Source organism: Suillus plorans (assembly GCF_016647745.1).
Source record: "Suillus plorans strain S12 chromosome Unknown HD556scaffold_14, whole genome shotgun sequence".
Classification (NCBI taxonomy): domain Eukaryota; kingdom Fungi; phylum Basidiomycota; class Agaricomycetes; order Boletales; family Suillaceae; genus Suillus; species Suillus plorans.
Window position 1 is genome coordinate 1 of NW_024537398.1, and position 19880 is coordinate 19880.

Here is a 19880-nt window from a genome sequence, read left to right on the forward strand (position 1 = left end):
CCCACAAGATCGATGATCTCCGCTCCAAGTCTATGAAATCATGATGTGCACAGGGCTGTACATATTCAATTATCCGAGTCACCGTGACGTTGGTGTCGGAGAGGAGCGGGAAAAAGAAGACAACGCACGTAAAATAGCAGACGCATTGGCAAGACCCTTGTTCTCAAGCTCAGCTCGAAGCCGATTGCTAGCCAATTTCCGGGTGTGCACGTTGTCGTATACTAGTACTCCCGGGCCTCGAGTCGTACGGCAGCATTGAAGCTATTCAATGATCTGACGATGCTTGACCCTCGCCAACTCATTCCGGTTATCTGTGTGGTGATCGTACATGCAGTGAATTTTCCAGAAGAGTCCACATATAATTGCGTAAGTGAATCCCCAAGTGATGCCTGCCGCAAAGGTTCATCAATGCGAGTTATGATTGGAGGACTGACCGTTGTCAAGCAATCCAAGGTTAGTATTTAAGCCAGAGAGTGCGAAGTACTGTGAAGATATTAGTCTCATACACGTGGCAATTCAAATACCATACCAGAGGCAAAACATGATCGTCACCATATATTCGAGCTTCTCCGTTAGTGCGATAGCAAAGACCGCTTTCGTGGGGAACAACGAATCCTGCCAGGAATCCCCCTACATCCTAGATAAGTATTGAACGTCTGGAATAGGTGACATCACTCACCGAAGAGTCGCATTGGCGATGACCACGGCTAGTGCCAGCAGACTCCAGCCGACTGTGTCTTCAACGTGGGTCCCGATATCCCATGTATCCGACTGATGTAAGACTGTCATCGTATGAACACGTTTTACCTCCTCACTTATCCCACGCGCCAATGAGGGCACGGCAAGACAGTGCTTCTGCAATCGAGACACGTTTCTTTTCGCCTCCTGAAACACCACGAATGGCAGCATCACCGACAACAGTGTTTCGCGCATGACGAAGACCGAAGATGCGCACGAGGATATCAACTACATCACGATTAAACTGTTCACGGGTTTGGTCTATGAACCGAGCATGTGGAGTACGCATTTTGATGGCGAAAGACAAGGTTTGCTCTACAGTCAAGGTCGGAAAGTGGACATCATCGTCAGGACAGTAGATCACATCTCCACGATACTGTCTTGCGATATCTTTGGGGGTGAAGAAGTCATAGCATACTTCGCTCTGTATAGCATGGTATTCCCCACACTGGTTTGCAATAGGAACGTGCTGCAACCGGAACCAGGTCGTCCGAGAGCTACTGTCGCGAACACGTGATTAGCGCGAAAATTTAACTTCACGTTAGTTCATTAAAACGACTAACGGAGCATTTCACCAGGCGCAACGATACCCTCGAATCCTGAGAAAATATCCCTGACAGGCTGGTTGCGCATCGCCGAAGTGTTCCTCAAGATGGCAGCAGGATTAAGCATAGAACCGATGGTGAGCTGTAAAGAGGCACGTGCACCGACACCGACGATACGGAGATCCTTGAACATAACGCTAAGCTCGCGGCCCTTAATGGACTCTTCGCCACGACTAGTAATATATCGACAAACGCAACTAATTTCTTTATGGCGGAACTCATCGTCTGACGAGGTCTTTGAGCGTGACTTCAAAATCGAAAGCATCATCATCGTATGCTGGAATCACAGAGGATGAACTTGGAGTGTCGATGCCCTTTGCTGAGGCAGGCATAGGAGGCTTGGGTGAACTTCCGCGACGAGAGCTTTCCCGATGATTAACTTGAGAACGTGTGGAACGTGATGTCATTGTGCGTTTAAGTTCGCTAACACCAACTGGGTCAAAAAAATTGACTGGAACGCGAGAGGGAGATGAGTGAACACCTTTGTAGGCCTCATCTTGGTGTGGCTCATCCTGAGGAATATTAATTTCCAGCTGAGAGTCGGGAAGACTCGTGATGAGGTTGAACGTAAAGGAAGGGGAAATGTTTATGCCCAAACGAGGAGCAAGCCATGGCAGATGATGATATAGTTATTATAGTACTTCTGCGAGGTCATAGAGCTCGCACGGAGACCTCCAGCCGTAGCAGGACTCTCACCCACAGAAGTTGAGAAAAAAAATTGAGCCTGAGTCCTCGCGCGAGATCCTACTAACTGAAAATACCATCACGCCGTGACAATTCACGCGCACGTGCATGTCTCCCACGAGACGGGTGGCAAGCCGCATCATCTTTGTAAAATACATCGTCTGGCTTGCCTCATAGACGGGCTGGTGTACTTGCTCGTATACCAGCGTGACTTTCAATTGGTGTTGTTGATGAAACCTATGTAAGAAAGAAGATGATTGAAGCAGTATTTACAGTGTACACTCCGATTTTGCCAACTGCCAGGTACGTGACTAGTACTGACTACCGTGACGTCGGGCCGCCGTGACAGACTAGTAGACTCATCGGATGTCTAATCCAATGGGTTGCATGCTAGACCCGTGCCTACATCTTCTCAGAAGACCTAGTCAAAGTGAGCACGCGTATCTACGAATCCATTGTGTGTCATCGGGTGATGTCTAATCCATTCTCTCGCATATTCTGCACCACCGTGGCAACGTGTACCTTCCAATAGAAACTGTTCTCTCTTCGTCTATTCACTTGTTCACGCATATGGACTTCTGGCAACATGCACTGGTCAAGAGTCCCAACGATTCCTGGTTGTGCGACCACGGCCTGCTGGCCAGAAGGAGTTCTTGGGTTACCATACTCGTGAGTCGTGATTACTATCTCGAATATGTCATGAATCAATCAAGCGATGTGCAGAACCTGCTAGAAGTTTCAGAGTGTGGGCTTGAAGACGTGCGTATACCAAACAGATTGTGTCGTTTGCGACCTGTCAATGTATCATTATGTAGGACTGCCCCATGTTTCATGGAATCAAAGACTACATCACACTAGTCGCTGGAGTTACCTTGACCGGGGCGGCTGCGACTAGAAACGATATCTCGGACATAGCCATTTGTTGGGATGGCGGAAGGTAAGTGCTCGCTTAGTTTATGGCGAACTTTCCTTGGAATCTCAGTGTCATCATATGCAGACATCACGCCAAAAAAGCATGGGCTTCAGCTTTTTGTTACATAGCTGATTGCGTTCTCGCCATTCTTTTCCTCAAACGAACAATACCGAAACCACGTGTGACTCGATGTATCTCGACCTCGACCTTCATTTTCCAGATGCAGCGTCACAAGCTTTTCACAAACCCGGTTCCACGGCTGCTGCTCAAGTTCTTGTGCGTGCACCTCGAATCATTGACAATATATGACCCAAAGAATTCTTTTTAGACACTATCTATTCATCACGCAGCTCCAGGATTTTTCCCTTGTTCCCCCTCGCTTCCCTTCCGGACGTCGATGATCCGGCCTTCGATCCTTTCACTTTATCAGTGCCACTCAAAGCTCGTGCACCCAACAAAACATTCCTCCGCATTTGGCCTATCATCGAACATGTCAAGGACATCTTTCGACCTGATTTCATTATAGTTCAGTGTGGCTTAGATGGCCTAGCGGGTGATCCCATGGCAACCCTCAACTGGTCCTTAAGGCTCGCTCGGCTGGTGCATGCATCGCATCATCCGCGAATGGCAAGGGAAAAAATGTTACTTGGCGGAGGTATGATGCTACTTACTAGAATATCTTCCCGCATACCATCATCTAGGCTTTAGGTGGTTATGACACGCCCAATGCCGCGCAAGCTTGGACATATCTCACCTCTGTGGCAGTATGTTTGAATCTCAGGTTCTGGTTCGTCATATATTGATACATTGTGTCTAACAGGGAGGAATTCCGCCGTCTCACCAGTCTGTCACGTGCATTGGTGCTCCAACCAAACACTGACTCATGAACGTGTTTCGTGTCTAGCTTCTAATACATGGCACAGAGGTGTGATACGTCACAGCAACACAACTATTTTCCCGCTCTACAAATATATGCAAACACATGTTGTCGATCCTTATGCAAACGACTATTGACTCGGATGGTCCGTCAATAAACTCCGAGTAAAAGTTACTCAAACTTCGTAAGTAATTTTTCTCTCAACTACTTTTCCTCCGCGGTACTTGCCGTGTCTTGATTCTGCCGCCTATTTCGTTCTTCGCCGTACGCAATAACATCAAGGACGGTTTGCCAATCAGTGCCGGTTTTCTCCCGGCAGATACGCTTAATAGCCACCGGGGTGGCATTCGAAAATACGTTCAAGTTCTCCTTGTCGACGATGTCGATCCCTGCGAGTGCAACCTTTCTCTTGCGAGTCTGGCGGTGGGTACTGGTAGCACTAGTACTAGCAGTGCAAGAATCTTGAGCTTCACGTTGCACCGTGGCTACTGTGACGTCCGAACAACTGGCGAAGTTGGGATCGGCTCCAGCTGTCTTCTCCGTGAGTTCGAGTCAGTACAACGAAATAAAAAATGCGGCTGCAAATACTTACTGCCCTGTGAGTCCTCCGAGTCATTGTGGCAGCTTCCCCGGGCCAGGCCTGACTTTCCGACGCAGACTCAGACATCTTCAAGAGGTTGTCCAAGCAAGTGCTGACTAGGATCTTCTGTTGAAGACACATTGAGCATGTTGCAACCAACGCATTTGAATGAGTATTCATACTTCTTCAAGTTGATACTTCAGAGGCAAGGCTAGCGCATGCTCTTCATTTCGGGTGCGAGCTTCAGTCTTCTCCTTGTTGACAGGAACACTGACAGCGGTTGATGATTCGGGTGACTCGGATTTACTCGGATATTCCGACCCCTTATCACTGGTCACAGGATCAAGTACCAGCATGGAGGGTTGATCCGAGTCACTGCCCCATGCATCAGCATGGGCATGATCAAACATCGTGTTAGAGGATCGGAGTTGATTTAGATGAGTCAGACCTCAAGGGGTGAGCTTTTATATTGGTTATGTGACTAGTGACGTACTGCTGTAGGGTAGAAGTTCTGACGCCATACGGACATGCTCCCTGAGGTATGCATAGCCTCCGCAGCTCATTAATTATCTTATTTCCAGATTAGTAAAGTGAGTTTCAACGTGCTAAGTTATTCCCGGATTAGTAAAGTGAGGTTCCCAATTTAATATGTGCAGCTCGACTTCGCCCAGCAAGGTTTGCAACAATAAACAATTTCCGTTTCGGCAAAGCAGAGAGGTAGTACTATACTTGGTTCTCTCGTTGGCTGCTGAAGTAGATCTATACGTCAAGTGGCTGACAAAGCACAATGAATCATACAAAAAAGCTATCTCTGCTCTCAGTTTGAACTATATTCTAATTATAAAACCTAGGTCCTAGGAGGTCCTCTCAGCTCATTCCTGTTTAGGATATGTACTGGTGTGAGGCGATAAGAGGTATGTATTCACTTTGCACGAGTTCCAGGAGGTTCAAACTCCGAAGAGCCTATTTACCTCACGCACGGCAACCGTCGTAGCACTTCAACCTAGGATCTCCAGGATCCCCGTGACCTTACGAGTTGAAAATTATGAACTTCAACTTGGTTCCATCTTCCAGTAACGAGCTTGAAGCTGAAGCTTCATGCAAACTCCCCTCCACGCCTCCTCACTCTTGTTATCTTCCCACTGCTGGAACTCCCAGCCAATATTCGAGTTCTACTCCAAGCTCTCCCTCATTAGTTTCTGCAACAGGATCAGGTATGAAAGACTAACAATTATATGTCACTGGGAGAAATACTCAAATACGAAAACAACAGCAGCCAACGACACAGATGACGATATATTCCCTTTGACACCCAATTCGAAGAGTTCGCTCCGTGACCTCAACAGTCCGTTTAACGGAGTTGAGCTGCGGACTCCAAGTTCTCCTCAGAGCAAACACTGCGATCCTCCCCGTTGGACACATGATTTGAAGACCAACATATTTTAATCGATTGGTAGGCAGACCTTTCGAAGTCGATGATTCATCGGGCACCATCAACGAGAATGTAAGCGTTGTTTCAAGTATTCATATTAATTCTGATGAGTTGCATCATGTTTAGGCTAGGGATACATATTTGAAGATTCTGGGAGAACTTGGCACAAACTCCTTTCTTGTGCTGTTCAATACCTGGAAGCAGTTCGTGAACGCTGTCGCATGAACTACCATGCCGCATGCTGGGAAGTCTCGGAATTCGAGAGGGGGAAAGCTCTTGCTCGCTCCATGTGTGAAGATTCAAAACGCGACTTCTCGAAGGCCGAGCAAGAAGTGCAGTATTAATGGAAATTTTTCATCAACGCCTGTCATTGTCCCGTTGTGGCGCCTTAGGTAGTTTTTGTCCCACTGAAGTCCGCGACAGTATCAGGACTTCTATTCGTCGAACGGATGCTGTACTCGGCATCCTAAATGATGCCAAAGAGATGCGCTCTGCGGATAGCTGGTATGTGCTACCTTAGGCATTATTTGCGATCATTTACATGCTTCTAGAGCTTGTCCAGAGCATAGACGATCGATTGAGATGGATATCTCAATTGCATCTTATATGATATTGCCATTTGTACCATTACAACTCCTTCGCAATACCAGTAGTACTAGTGAATCATGTCTGTTTATTGGTAGAAATCACAACGCTGGACGCTTGAAATATTAATTTGCTTCGTCTAGTAGACAAGTCACATTTTTGTATAATTTTGAGTAGTGACTTTTGATATGTACCGATCATTGGCTTCTTCTCACCATAATCCTGGTGCCAACTTCTCAAAAATTTTACATCCGAGTCCAACTGTCCATGGTACTACTAGTTGCAACTTGAACTTGAAAGGCATCTTGGCAAACACGGTACTAGCTAGCTCAAAACTGCCATGCGCTTTTCCAAAGCGCTTCAGTTTGTATCGGTGTATTCTTCTTTGTTTTGATGGTGTCTTGCAATGCTCCGGGCTGCTCCTGGGAGAGGACCACAGACAATCGGGGACTGAGTAGGCATCGCGCATCCTGTTGTTTTTTCAAGAGAGCCAATAGTCTCGCGAGTCGGAAACGACAAGATCGCGCAAAGGAGGCGTTGATACGCTTTTCCAAAGCAAACGCCACTGGTGAACCAGTCGTGGCGAGTCACTCCTTCTTGAACCTCCTGTATTTAAAAATCATCAAATTTGGCAGGGGCGCAGAATCTCTTTCGTTGGACATGCAGCCGCACTGAGGGACCGTCCAAATCTTAAACCGATTACTCCTAGCAGACTCCTTGGACCAATTTCTGTAGCTCGTGATTTATGCAGTGCGTCCATTCCTGTGCTAGACTCACAGCACACCCTTGGCTCAGAGACGCCCCAAATTGATCAAGTTGATGTTGAGATGACGGGGAGTGGTTTCTTGCACTAACCATGATTTAGGTTCGTGCCCCTCAGGCTTGGGCGCCACGATTCTCTGAGGTACCTACCAATTACTTACTCTTATTATCATTTCAGATGAACGAGCACTCCCAATGGGACGAATTCCGAGATATCTCGATAATATCAGGCCTTCGCCGGACGATCTTAATCATTCCGATAGAGCAGGCATTCCATCATCACAAACAGCTTCACTACCTGCCCGATCCCGAATTCGACGTGTTCTTTTAACCTTAAGAGACACCCTCAAGTCCACCTTCAACTCGTTTGGCCTCTGTCGGCTCTATCCACGTCGTCCTTCCTTTGAACCAGATCAGTTGATTCAATCCTCACTACTTGCCAGAACATCTCCGAAGGCTAGTGCTCAAGAGGCTGATTCTCCAGCAAAAGTCTTCGCGCCGCCTTACCCTTTTCCCAACATGTCTGTCTATCGACTTATGTCCTGGATGCATTCTGGGGGCAACTTATTATCAGAAAACAAAGTCTCGCACCTAGTCAAAGATGTCATTCTAGCGGATGATTTCGACCGCAAAGACTTTGAGAACTTCTCGGTAAGACAGAACTTGCGAGAACTGGATATGGATGAGAGTGGAAAAAGAGTTACTTTCCCAGACGACTGGGTTCAGACTGGCGTCACCATTAGTATCCCCACGAGGACAAGCGAGGATGACCCACTACCTTATACTATCCACGGATTCCATTATCGACCTCTCATTGAAGTCATACGCGCGGCGTTTGCAGATGTGCAAGCTGGAGCATATCATCTTTTCCCTTTCAAACGGTTATGGAAGGACCCTCTAGACGGCCATAAGAGCGGATCTACGATGAGTTATATACCTCGGATACCTGGCTAGAAGCTCAAGACGAGATTCAGAGGCTTCCAAAGGAACCTGGATGTTCACTAGAACATGTCATCGCCGGTCTGATGTTCTTCTCCGATGCTACTCATCTAGCAAACTTTGGGACTGCCAAAGCCTGGCCTCTGTATATGTACTTCGGTAATTTGACAAAATACGCCCGATCATCACCCAAGTCAGGGGCGTGTCACCTGGTCGGGTTTCTACCTTCAGTACGTGCCTCTGAATGTGCATGCGTGTTTACACTTACTGTAAACGTTAGCTTCCTGACAGTGTCAAAGACGTTTTGAGTAGACTGTCCGGCATATCGAAAACGGGCATGGCGTCTCTGCATACCCACTGCCGCAGAGAGTTATTCCATTCCTGCTGGGACATTCTGTTAGATGAAGATTTTTTGTCTGCATACCAGCACGGCATTGTTTTGAGATGTGCTGACGGGGTTTTTCGGAGGGTCTTTCCCCGAATTTTCACGTATTCCGCGGATTATCCAGAAAAGTGCATTACCTCATGGACCTTATCAAAACATTGAATCACTCGTAAATTTACAGGGTTTTAATCGCGACTATCAAAGACATGGGCTTGTGTCCGTGCCCTCGTTGTCTGACACCCAAAAACCTGTTTAATTTTCTTGGGCTTTCGAGGGACATGAGAAGTCGTGTCGCCAATCTTCGTGAGTATGTGATGGCGAAGATACTCAAAGCTCGTGCTTTTATCTACACGAACGGAAATACAGTAGACGGTGTCAAGGTAGAGCACACCCTTGGAGAAGGCTCTTGGGTACCTACCCTGGTAGGTGAGATTACTTTCATCACATTTTCTTATCGGCTCACGTAGTCTACTCGCAGAATAAATTCGCCCAGAAACTCAGACCGCTCGGTCTCGACTCATTCCGCATGCTTGTAGTCGACTTCATGCACGAGTGCGAACTGGGCACCTGGAAGGCGTTGTTTATACACCTCCTCAGGCTCCTTCACGCCCTTCCTCGCGGTAGTGAGCTTGTCGTGGCTCTCGACAGCAGGTACGAGGACCTCATAAGCTATATTGTTGTTTGCTAATAGGCGTCCACTCCCTTGCAGGTTTCGACAGGTCCCGACCTTTGGCAACGGCGTAATTCGCAAGTTCTCAAACAACACATCTGAGATGAAACGATTAGCAGCGCGTGATTTTGAGGACATTTTACAGGTTTTTCTTTGTTACTAGTTGTTGACATTTGATCCGCTGACAGCTCTTTTTTTTTACCAGTGTGCGATCCCTGTCTTTGATGGGCTGTTCCCCGCTGAACATAATGCGCTCGTACAATCTCTGCTGTATCGATTCGCAGAATGGCATGCGCTGGCGAAGCTTAGGATGCACTCGGAGTCCTCGTTACATTTTCTCGAAGAAACTTTCAAGAAACTGTCTCGCATATTGCGGAAATTTCGAGACGGCACTTGTGCGGCCTTCAACACTTTAGAGTTACCCAAAGAAAGAACAGCTCGTCAACGAAGAGCTGCTCAACATTCTGAAGCGAGCGGCGTCATTCCGGAATCAAACGGGCCAAGGGCGAAGAAGTTCAGCATGGGCACTTATAAATTTCACGCCATGGGGGATTATGTTAAAACCATTACGCTCTTCGGGACCACGGATTCCTTCACCACTCAAATCGTACGTACGGTCTACACTACATTATGCACCAAAATTAAGTTGTATCAGGGGGAACTTGCTCACCGAGCACTGAAGGCCTTTTATCCGCTCACTAGCAAATTAGATACACCAGCGCAGCTGGCCAAACATGAACGCAGACGCCGCGTATTACGGCGAGTGGCAGAAGTTGGAGGAATCTCATCCTCTAGCAGCCAACCACCATCCAATGCCCCCCCATCGGCATCCTACGACAATCATCACTATATCGTGATCACTCGGAACAACCCAGTCGATATTTTTGCATTTCTCAGAGAGAATAACGGTGATCCTGCCCTTAAGGTAACAGTCATATCTTACTTTGGCGGCACTTGATCATTTATCGTAGTAACGGTCAGGATTTTGTTCCCAGACTGAGGGATCACATCATCTATAGGTTGCAGGAGCTAGATGTTAGCTATTGCGACCACACGTTCACGGATGAAGAACGAAATTCTGTCATTATTCCCAATAACACGATCTATTCCGTACAGACTATGCAGGTGCACTATACGACCTACGACTTGAGGCGCGAGTACGACACGATCAACCCAAGAACTCACGCGGATGTTATGGTTCTTTCAGGAGAGACAACTCCCAGCCATCCCTACTGGTATGCCCGAGTATTGGGTATCTACCATATGGAGGTATGGCTCACCAATGCGGGTCAACCAGTGAAGCGGCATCTCGAGGTACTCTGGGTAAGATGGCTGGCAGTCGTACAGAGTTATAGATCTGGCAGTAAATATGCTCGTCTTCCGAAGATTGGCTTTGTGGAGGAGTCCGACCGCGATGCCTTTGGTTTCCTGGATCCTGGGCAGGTAATTCGAGGGGCACATCTGATCCCTGCATTCGCCGCAGGACGTGGCATAAGCTCCCTGCGCCATGGAAAATCACTGGCGCGTCCTGGGGAACAGCTGGATGACTGGGAGGAATATTATGTTGGGATGTAAGCACAGATCTTCCAGTGGTATATTAACACTCACATTTTGAGCCAGATTCGCCGATCGTGATATGTTCATGCGGTATAATCACTTAGGTGTTGGACATTCTGCAACACTGCGGAAGATCATCAGAGGTTGCCTGGGCTCGGTATCGGTGGCGTTGACCGATTCTATAGACAATGTAATTGAAGGTAATGAGGGCGACGCGGGCTGTGAAGAGGCAGGTAATGGTGATGGCCACGAATACGACTATGACCTGGACTCGGAGGACGAAGAAGAATGTGATGAGGAGGAGCTTAGTAGTGATGAAGAACTGGATGAAGGAGCTATAGAGAATGGTGACGGTGACGGGTATGATGAGGATGGTGACGACGATTACGATTATGTCTCTTTCTAAAGCTCCTTCCAAATCTCGTACCTGTACTCCAATGCCTTAAGTCTTCACGAGATAGAAACTGTACTATAAGCTCGATTTTCTTTACTGTTGCCAGTGCATTATCGTGAGTACGGTATACCGTGCCCATCTGAGTCTAATAAAGTACCGTTAGTAGCGGCATGTCACACTTTCACCAGCGCTGTTGTACATGCGGCCGCAGTCGCTACTCCTACCTTTCTTCTCGATTGGCACGCACATCCAACCTCACTCAGGCTGATATTAGTTCCAACAGCCGATCAACATTATGTACTGACCCTTTCGAATTCATTCAATCAGGGAATATCATTTCCTTTATAACTTGTCAGGGGGGGTTCTTATTCGGTAGGTGGTGCAATTTTTTGTTTACCATTGTTTATCTTCCTGTGTGCAGGATGACTCCAGTCTGCTGGCCCCGTGTCCCATGATAGTGACGGCTACTCAGGCTTTCTACCCTTAGTAAGTGAAACCCATCCTTATTATTCATGGTTGTATTTGTAAATTCTTCGTTGTGCTATCATACTGATGGACTGTCATGGTGGTGACCGCTTTGTGAGATTTTATAGTTTATCTACCATCTCCGAGTCATGATTGACCAATTTTATTTTGCTTGCTAGATCAGTGGAGAAAGATTTGCACTTTCTTCAATTACCTCTTGACCACCCAGAACTGCCACTGTCAAAGTGGCAGGTCCAAAGGGGCACCACTTGATTGGGAGAACTGCCGCAACGCAGAGGTCCTTCAACTTGAGCTTTCACGGGCTCTTGATTGCAAAGAGCATGATCATACGACTACCCAGGCAATATCTTCAGTACATCCTTAAGTTTCAATGCACTCCTGATAGCTAATCATGGTCACTATTTGGCTCATATAGATGGTGACAAATGGATGACACTCTTATTCATGCAGCATCACCATAACCTGCACCCGATCTGAGGCTTCTGCATCGTTGGGAGCAGGATTGCAAGCAACTGCGGTAAGTTTCATCACTTTATGGTGCTGTCGTCTCGGCTGATGGGTCGTTATAGCACCTTGATACCTTCTCTGGGGGTCGGGGGCGACATTCAGTTTCATGCAGACTGATTGTATCAGGTAAACCATGACTTTGTTCGCTATTATGATCATTCTCCAGGTATGCAATTCGTCTCGCGTGCGACACCCTATGTTTAACAGTTTCCCGCGATAGGTGTTGGCAAAGTCAATTAACTGTGGGTGTAAACGGTCTGGTTACCATGTCTCCTCACATCCCTCACGCGATCTGCATAGTTATATCAAAACAAAAGGCGAGGGTGTTGTGGTCCGTCCATGGATCTGGATATCTCATTGGAACCGATTACGGGTTACTTGGCATAGTATATTTACATTGGGGTGGGAGCGATATTCGGTAACTTACAATCTCGCTCACTTACAATCTCGCTCATCTACTTTCCAGACACTTTGACTCGGGCATGAGGAAGATATTGTCATACAACTGGTCTTCAAGCATGCTCTCCGAATTCAAATGAAAGCTGAGCTCCCTGATTACGATAAATCTGGGGAGTCTATGACGCCATCTACGCCAGATAATGCACATGTGGCTGGATCTACTAATTAGACATGCGCCTATGAAACTCTTGGCTGGAAGGGCGCCTGTCTATATTGAGTCTGGCCGTTTACTGAGCGCCTCTGTCGGCCTATTATACTTTTCTTGCATCTTCTCTCGGGGTACATCGGAGATTTGAAAGGTTTCAGAATAGAAAATGCACAAGGTTAGCTCTGTTTTCTCTCATCAGTCGATCCTTTATCTCAATTCAGGCTAAATCATTAGCATCGTACAACCCTGACTCCGAGTTATTGTCGATGGGCAGTTGTTGAACAGAGCCTGAACTAGATGGACGCTCCACGAGTAGGCGAGCCCGCGAGCCAACGACACGTTGAGCTAGGGCTTTGTAAGCACACATCTCAAATACGTCTACCGTCTCTAAACCTTTTCTCGATATTTCCAAAAACAAACAAGTCTTCAAACGTGACGCAGAAAAGATCGCGGGGTCCATGTCATCACATTCCCTCGCGAATCGACTCTCCACCGGTTTCAAGTACCGAGGCAGCAACGGAGGGACCATGAAAATCGAGTTTATACGTATACAGGTTATAGGATGTGTAGTTGCTAACTCATATAACATGTTTAACATTCAGCAGAACGAAGATTGGGATATCTATGGCAAATCGATACGAATGCGTGAGTTTTGTAGTTTGACAATCGTCGCATGGAGTCTCACCAGATGCCCTGGCTCACATCTTGCACAATGCTCTGAACCTCTCCTTCAACGTCTCCCAACGTCCGAGTCCCAGCGGGACCTCCGCATCACCACCCGCAACCTCTACTTCCGGTTGACTCGGAGTCCTTCCCCTTCGCCCCCGCCCCAAATGTGCTTGTGGTCCATGTGGCGAGTCAGGATGCTGGATATATCGCGCATATCGCTAACATCTATTTAGCAATGATCAACGAGCAGATAGCAGTGGCACTCACCGCATACACTTGAGTTGTATTGCACCGTGTCAATCGGATCGACAAATTGATCTTGATCATTGTATTGTACTGGTAGGATGAGTGTTTCGCGAGTGAAGCTTTGAAGTTCGGTCTTTTTGGACAGTACTAAGTACCGTCACAGTTGTGACCGTGTGACATTCTGTTACAATCAGTGCATCGTCTCGCGCTTACCATCGTCTCGCGTGCATTTCGTATCGATTACATTGATCACACAGAGAAAGTTCGAAGTTCCGGTAAGTACAGTTCAATCATATCTTGCTCAAAATTCTCATTCTGTTGTGATTTAGCGTGTTTCTTGAAAGTGTTTTTGTCGACGTGCACTGGCAGGGCATCGTTATACGTACGCACGAACTTCGACTACATTGTATGTGCTCCCGTTCTTATTGTTCATTAACAACTTATCCACTATCTATTAGCGTGCCCATGCCTGGTAGAGACCATACTTGCGTCTGCCAAACGATTACGACAAGGCTATTGACCTATACTCTACGGCGATTGACCTGAATTCTACATTCGATACCTTAGCAAATCGCAGTAAGGCAAAGTTGGGGGAAATGCTATGGGAGGATGCGCTCCTCGACATGCAAAAGGTGCGATGACATCTACGATTTCATACCCCATGTTGACTTCGGCGATGCATAGGTCACTGGACTCAATCCGTCGTCTCATATTGGATACCAGTTGACACACACAGTGCTGCGTGGCGCGCAACGCTACGATGAAGCCATCGAAGCCTTCACAATCATGTTGTCGAAGTTGGACGATGCTCCCAAAGCTTAGATATGAGGTAAGCCATAGAACATTCCTGCATCGTCTCGAAACGCTTATCTCGTTCTGTAGATCTGCGTCAGCAGTACGTCTGTCCATCGGAAGCATTCGAAGAGCAGTTTGGATTGAACTCAACAATACTCCCTTCGTCTGCTCAACACCTCTACGGGCCTTTTGTGCGACCGAGCAGCATAGCTGAACCCCTTCAAAACAAATCCAGAGTACAAGGAGTTTTTGTCATTCACAACGAACCGCTCGGATCTCCAAATGGAACGCATCAAGGAAGTGGTGGCGACCAGGATCATACCTTATCGCCAAGAAGTGTAGCCAACTCGACAACTCGCGTTTCTGGGATGGTTCATTCCCGGGCGTCAACACAAACGCTGCTACGCTGGGCGGGTTGGATGGTTCGAAGGGCCCAAAGTTCAAGGGTACAGGACGGCGAAAAGATGCATTTTGAACCCGGTGATTGGGGCGATGGAAGTTTCGACGGGAGTGAGAGTGCACTTCTGAAGACCCTCTTAGGGGATGCTCGGGCTGCCTACTAAGTTGCATTAGTTGCGCGATGAATTGGCACCTGCCGAGTATATCCGACTGGTTTGTTTGTGATACTGATTGTGAATAATTCTTATGTTTTAACCTTCAATTGCTTACTATATATTGTATCCTCGCTTTTGTTCTGGGTCTCTTGCCTTTATTTCAGTCCGATATTTCGAGTGTTTCAACTAGTGTTTTTTGACCATGCGTACGGTATACCGTGATGCCCCTTGTACGAATCTCCTCGTGGAGATGACATCATAAGCTTTGATTACTTCAATTCGTGTTATGAATGGGATACGCGTAGCTTTGGCATCGGTGAACTGTGAAAAATAGCCTTGTAATTTACAACTTGAATTGGGAAGTGTGAGAACGTTCAACCAGGTTTACTGAGGTACCCTGCCATCTCTTCCCGGCTGTAATGGCCCAACAACAATACATTATTGCAAACTCTCCTGCGAGTACATATTTGATGAACATTGCCAAACCCACTTTCCGTGATATAGTCTTAAATACCCTTCTAACTGAAAGCTCGAATGAGGGAAATGACAATGCTCGACAAGGCGAATACACCTACACTATCATCCCTTACCGGCCATGGTGTTACAAAGTCGTGACCTTGTCTCGGAATACTAAAAGTCGTCTAGGTTCGCAGACTTACATAGCTATATAGCAATGTTACAAAAATTTTATACTATAGATGCCCATACCTAGCAGGAGCAAAATTATATCGTTCTATAAGTCCCACGGGTACAATATCGAGGACTCCTCAATTCACTGATGACGGCTTCGCGACAGTACGGCATAGACATTGAATGGGGTGAGCCCTGCAGAGGGTGGGTTTGTGATGTCTACGACTAATGGTCTGCCCCTGCGATCTGTAGGAATATGCTGCAGTAATAGGCAATTGTCACCTACTGGTGAACTTCATTTCGCGGCCTCGAACAGCTGAGAATATTTTTTCTAATAGGACCAGCGGTAAGACATTCTTTGTGGCAAGCCCCTCGAGGCTTAAAACGATGCAGCTTCTCCACTCGGAGTACTCGTGCAGGCGGTTCCACGATTGGATCTGATTGTGAGAATGCCTCTTCTCGTTTGTTTAAGGACGATCTTGATACTTTCTCCGAGCTCCGGTGCCGTTCGCAACTTTAAGGTCAGTTTCGACATCAAGAAGGTCACCATCACTATCTGTGTGTGCAGCTTTGAGGAGTACCGTGACTATGTGACCGACTCCTGTCTTGACTCTTCTGATGAAAAGTTTCCGTGTTCTACCGAACGACAGAACAACCAATCAGAGGCTGACTTGTGCGTGCTCAGTCAGTTCTTTGTTTGCTTGTACCCGTTAAAGGCGTTTACAGCGAGCGCGGGAGCAACGAGGAGTCTAGAACGAGAAAGATCTCAGTGTCTTGAACGAAACTCTATTACAAACGGTGCGTCTACCTAGAACGAGAAAGCTACAGCTAACGTTAGACGTGTTAACAACTCTAGGTGACTTTTAGAACGTACATCTCAGTGTCTTGAACGAAACTGAGATGCACCTGCGCTACTGGTACTGGTCTTATAGTAAGTGCGTCAGGAACTTGAATATATGAATGAGAGACTGAAAATAATCTAGGATGCGAGCCGATGTCACTCCACCGCTCGCCTATGTCCATTTTGGCTTGAGCTCGTACCTATCACCTCCTGGACATCCTTATCTCGGATCCTTCGGCTTCTCTCATCTCGGACGTCTCGGCTTCGTAGTCCAACACCCGTACCCACTAGTACTGCCCAGGGGCCAGAATCCAGTAGTATTGTCACTCGTATATCATTTCTTTGAACTTATGCCATCCACACGCTCTCGCCAACTCGTATCGTATATATCTTACTGTACAAATTTGTACTCCTATTCTACTCCATCGTGACTGATGCTTTGTTGACAAAACTAATAGTGATCATTCAAACAGTACGATGCCGACGAAGTTCGATCCTTTCCTCTGATTCCGTGACGCAACTTACACATCGGGGTTAACATTAATGAAGGCGTTGCATTCAAACTTGTGACGATGCTATTTGTTCCGCACTTCCGACGATGAACGCGACGATATCGTGTGGTCATTCAAGTTGATCCTTCCGGGAGAATCAAAAAAAAATCAGTCGGAAGAGAACATGAGGGGATTAGTGACGTGCTCCATAAGGCATAAGCGGTTGTAGTAAGAGGTAGCAGTGGTTTCGGTTACGTCATCGGGCGTTTTCTACATGGTTCCGGACTAGCTTCTGAAGCGTTACGTGAGTTACTAACCCCATTCACAACTCAGAATGTCAGAGATTTAGCCGTCTGGGCCAAAGTACGGCCAAAGTCTGGGACACGAGGGCAGCCAACGGCACTCCGACTCCGAGCAGAGTATAAACTCCACTCGATGTTTTGAACCAATCAACCCCGCCAACGTGCCCGCCAGCTTTCCGTTTTTTGTCCCTCCCTGCGCACCTGGTAATGATCGGAACCGCCAAGATTGTCTTCATCGCAACAGAGACGGACCGTCACGGACACTCCGCTTGGAGGTGCTGCCTCGGGTCTTCGCGGAAGCAATTTCGAGGACATTCCTAAGTAGTAACCAAACAAATCTTGTCGCAACGCACGAATTGTCTGTACTAGAAACCGTATTCTCAGAATCCTAGGATGTCGTATAGCTTCCTTACCTTGGCCGCCCTGTTTTCGATGCCCCCTCCAATGATGAGAAGGTCAAAAGTAAGTAGAGGACATCAAAGTACCATATTATTGACAAAGGAGATGGTAGAGTCTGTATCAACGAGGAGGAGAACATGCATCACCGTCAGGACCTGCAAACGGCTCGCGCAGCAGCAAGAAAGAGTAGAATTGTCAAGTTACATATCCGTACGTGATGAGCACGAGAATCTGAATCATAGGTAAATATGCCTCTGCCATCCAAATTCGAAACACGAAACTTTCTAAAGCAAACCAATTACTTCCTCTGGACTAGTTCCTCAGGCGGAAACCCCTCCTGACTGACGGACTCGCCTAGCTTGTGCTTCCGTATATAGATCATTTAGCAGTTGGATTTCGTCAATGACCTTTGAAGGCTGATTGCCTTTGGCCACAGCTCGTAGACAGCTACTAGAGACGATGTAAACCTTTTGATCAGGTAGATTCGCCTCCGCAAGATTTGCCTTCACATTGTGGCGAGTTTCGTTGACGAGTTGCTCTCTCGCAGCCATGTACAAGGTTGCCTGTTGCGACCGATCGGCGTTTTCATCATCGCTCTCGTATCCCATCTCCCTTACGATATTTGAAATATGTTGGTCTGCTTTTGAACGAACGATGTAAGTGGGGATTTTGAAGCGCCTGCAATTGCGGAGAATAGCGATGTCGGTCTGGGTGAACCGATTGTCGAACAAGACGACAATGCAATCAAAGACGTAGAGTCCCTGCGCGTTGAAATATTGCCAATCCGGGATCCTAATTGTCCCTGCTCCAGGAAGATCGTACCAGACATGCTGACACCGCTCGTCAGGGTCTGAATACCTTCCCATCGTCAGGGTGGTCTCTATGACCCCTGTCCGAGCGGAACCAGCTGCGCGGTTACTCATGCCGCGGAATGCGTTTACGAGTGATGACTTCCCTCCACCGGCCCTCCCAGCGACAGCGAAATGGAATAAATTCTCCTGATACTGAATTTTTGCTTGGGCAGCGAGAATTTCTTGAGGAGTAGGCGTTAATACAGGCTGTATGCCGTCTCTAAGCCGCCTTTCAGCGTCTTCCTTGGCAGCTGCAGCCTCGCGAACATTGTTCTCAGCTACTTTTCTTACCGCCTCTGATTCTGCGACGGCTTCGGCGGCTTTCTTCTTTTCTTCTTCGGCTGCTCTCTGAAGACGTTCGGCGTCTAGTTTAGAAGCCTCTGCCGCTCTCTGAGCTTTTTCGAAAGCAGCTTGGGTGCGCTGCCTCTCCGCCTCAGCTTCTTGGGCCTTCCTCTTGGACTCCTCTGTTGCAACTCGTGCAGCACTTTCTGCAGCGAAATGGGCTGCATCTGCAGCTCTCACGGCGTCAAACATAGCCCTCATTTGCTCCTGAGTTTTCTGCTGCGCGGCTGCCGCAGCTGACATGGCCTCTTGCTGGAACCGAAGTGTCCTACTTTGTGTTGCTTGCATTGATTGTGTGAGCTGCGCCACCTCCACCCTCATACTGTCAAGGTCCCCAATGGCCCTATCCCGCTCTCTCTCAGCCCACCGGCGGGCTTCGATTTCAGCATAAGTTGGATTGGGAGCGCTGTCACCGCGACCGAAACCGAACAACTCCGATACTGCCCAGATCCCTACAGGTACGAGCCATGCCATTATCCTGCTTGCGCAAAGTGATCAGCGGTCGAACAATTGAAAAGAAAAGTCCGTACAACAGTGTGCGATTACTGCAATCTCCGAATGATTCGATGGGCTACCTTGAAAGGCTGGTGGATGACTCGTGTCGGCACTATATAGTTCAAATCCGCCAGATACTCAGCTCCATGTTGGCCTCGCGGCGGCGTAGCCACAGCTTGAATTAGTAACCCTCACCTTGGGTTATGGGGTGCTTGACCACACTGCACGCACGTTTTAGAAGGATACTCATATGGCATGATCGTCGCAAAGCTAAAACGGAAACAGGGCCTTCTCCAGATGCAATGATGTTATATTACAAATGCTTCTGAACGGCATGTTTGGGGTGCAGAAGAAATAATCGAGGCTTGACTGTATTGTACAAGCGCAGTGGAGAGGGCGCAATAGAGTGCTTCCGCCACTAGCAGGCACGAGATTTAAGCATGTTTGCCACTTGGAGACCGTCATTGTTAGTAGGCTGTTAGAGCTGTTGGTACGTGTTGCGCACGTGACGATCACCATACTGCTTTCGTAGTTAGCCTTTTGT

The 19880-nt window shown here is 47.5% G+C and overlaps 5 protein-coding genes across 5 annotated transcripts; 2 read left to right on the forward strand and 3 right to left on the reverse strand.

The window, feature by feature from the left end:
- Positions 1-811: 811 nt before the first annotated feature.
- Positions 812-1750, reverse strand: HD556DRAFT_1463375 (uncharacterized protein; the record flags this gene model as incomplete). Its single annotated transcript, XM_041308286.1, has 3 exons — positions 812-1238; positions 1298-1578; positions 1631-1750. 3 exons carry the CDS (start codon positions 1748-1750, stop codon positions 812-814), a joined length of 828 nt encoding a protein of 275 aa, XP_041162857.1.
- A 530-nt stretch (positions 1751-2280) lies between these two features.
- HD556DRAFT_1463376 (uncharacterized protein) lies at positions 2281-3772 on the forward strand (the record flags this gene model as incomplete). The annotated part of the gene is made up of 9 exons (XM_041308287.1): positions 2281-2330; positions 2560-2696; positions 2761-2786; positions 2843-2964; positions 3025-3131; positions 3161-3216; positions 3269-3308; positions 3371-3540; positions 3642-3772. The coding sequence occupies 9 exons, from the start codon at positions 2281-2283 to the stop codon at positions 3741-3743; spliced, it is 810 nt and encodes a 269-aa protein (XP_041162858.1). The 3' UTR covers positions 3744-3772.
- A 249-nt stretch (positions 3773-4021) lies between these two features.
- On the reverse strand, positions 4022-4807 carry HD556DRAFT_1440379 (uncharacterized protein; the record flags this gene model as incomplete). Its single annotated transcript, XM_041306108.1, has 3 exons — positions 4022-4351; positions 4410-4523; positions 4580-4807. 3 exons carry the CDS (start codon positions 4805-4807, stop codon positions 4022-4024), a joined length of 672 nt encoding a protein of 223 aa, XP_041162859.1.
- Positions 4808-13179: 8372 nt separating this feature from the next.
- HD556DRAFT_1440382 (uncharacterized protein) lies at positions 13180-14458 on the forward strand (the record flags this gene model as incomplete). Its single annotated transcript, XM_041306109.1, has 5 exons — positions 13180-13366; positions 13831-13911; positions 13966-14042; positions 14113-14268; positions 14321-14458. 5 exons carry the CDS (start codon positions 13180-13182, stop codon positions 14456-14458), a joined length of 639 nt encoding a protein of 212 aa, XP_041162860.1.
- A 3183-nt stretch (positions 14459-17641) lies between these two features.
- HD556DRAFT_213273 (interferon-inducible GTPase-domain-containing protein) lies at positions 17642-19686 on the reverse strand. Its single transcript, XM_041309919.1, has 3 exons — positions 19532-19686; positions 19372-19448; positions 17642-19319 (listed from the first exon to the last, which is right to left on the reverse strand). Exon 3 carries the CDS (start codon positions 19313-19315, stop codon positions 17969-17971), a length of 1347 nt encoding a protein of 448 aa, XP_041162861.1. The 5' UTR covers positions 19316-19319; positions 19372-19448; positions 19532-19686; the 3' UTR covers positions 17642-17968.
- Positions 19687-19880: the final 194 nt, after the last annotated feature.

What these genes read in the sequence shown, in the direction of transcription:
- HD556DRAFT_213273 (XM_041309919.1), bottom strand. Translation starts at nt 19,315, where the DNA reads ATGGCATGGCTCGTACCTGTAGGGATCTGGGCAGTATCGGAGTTGTTC.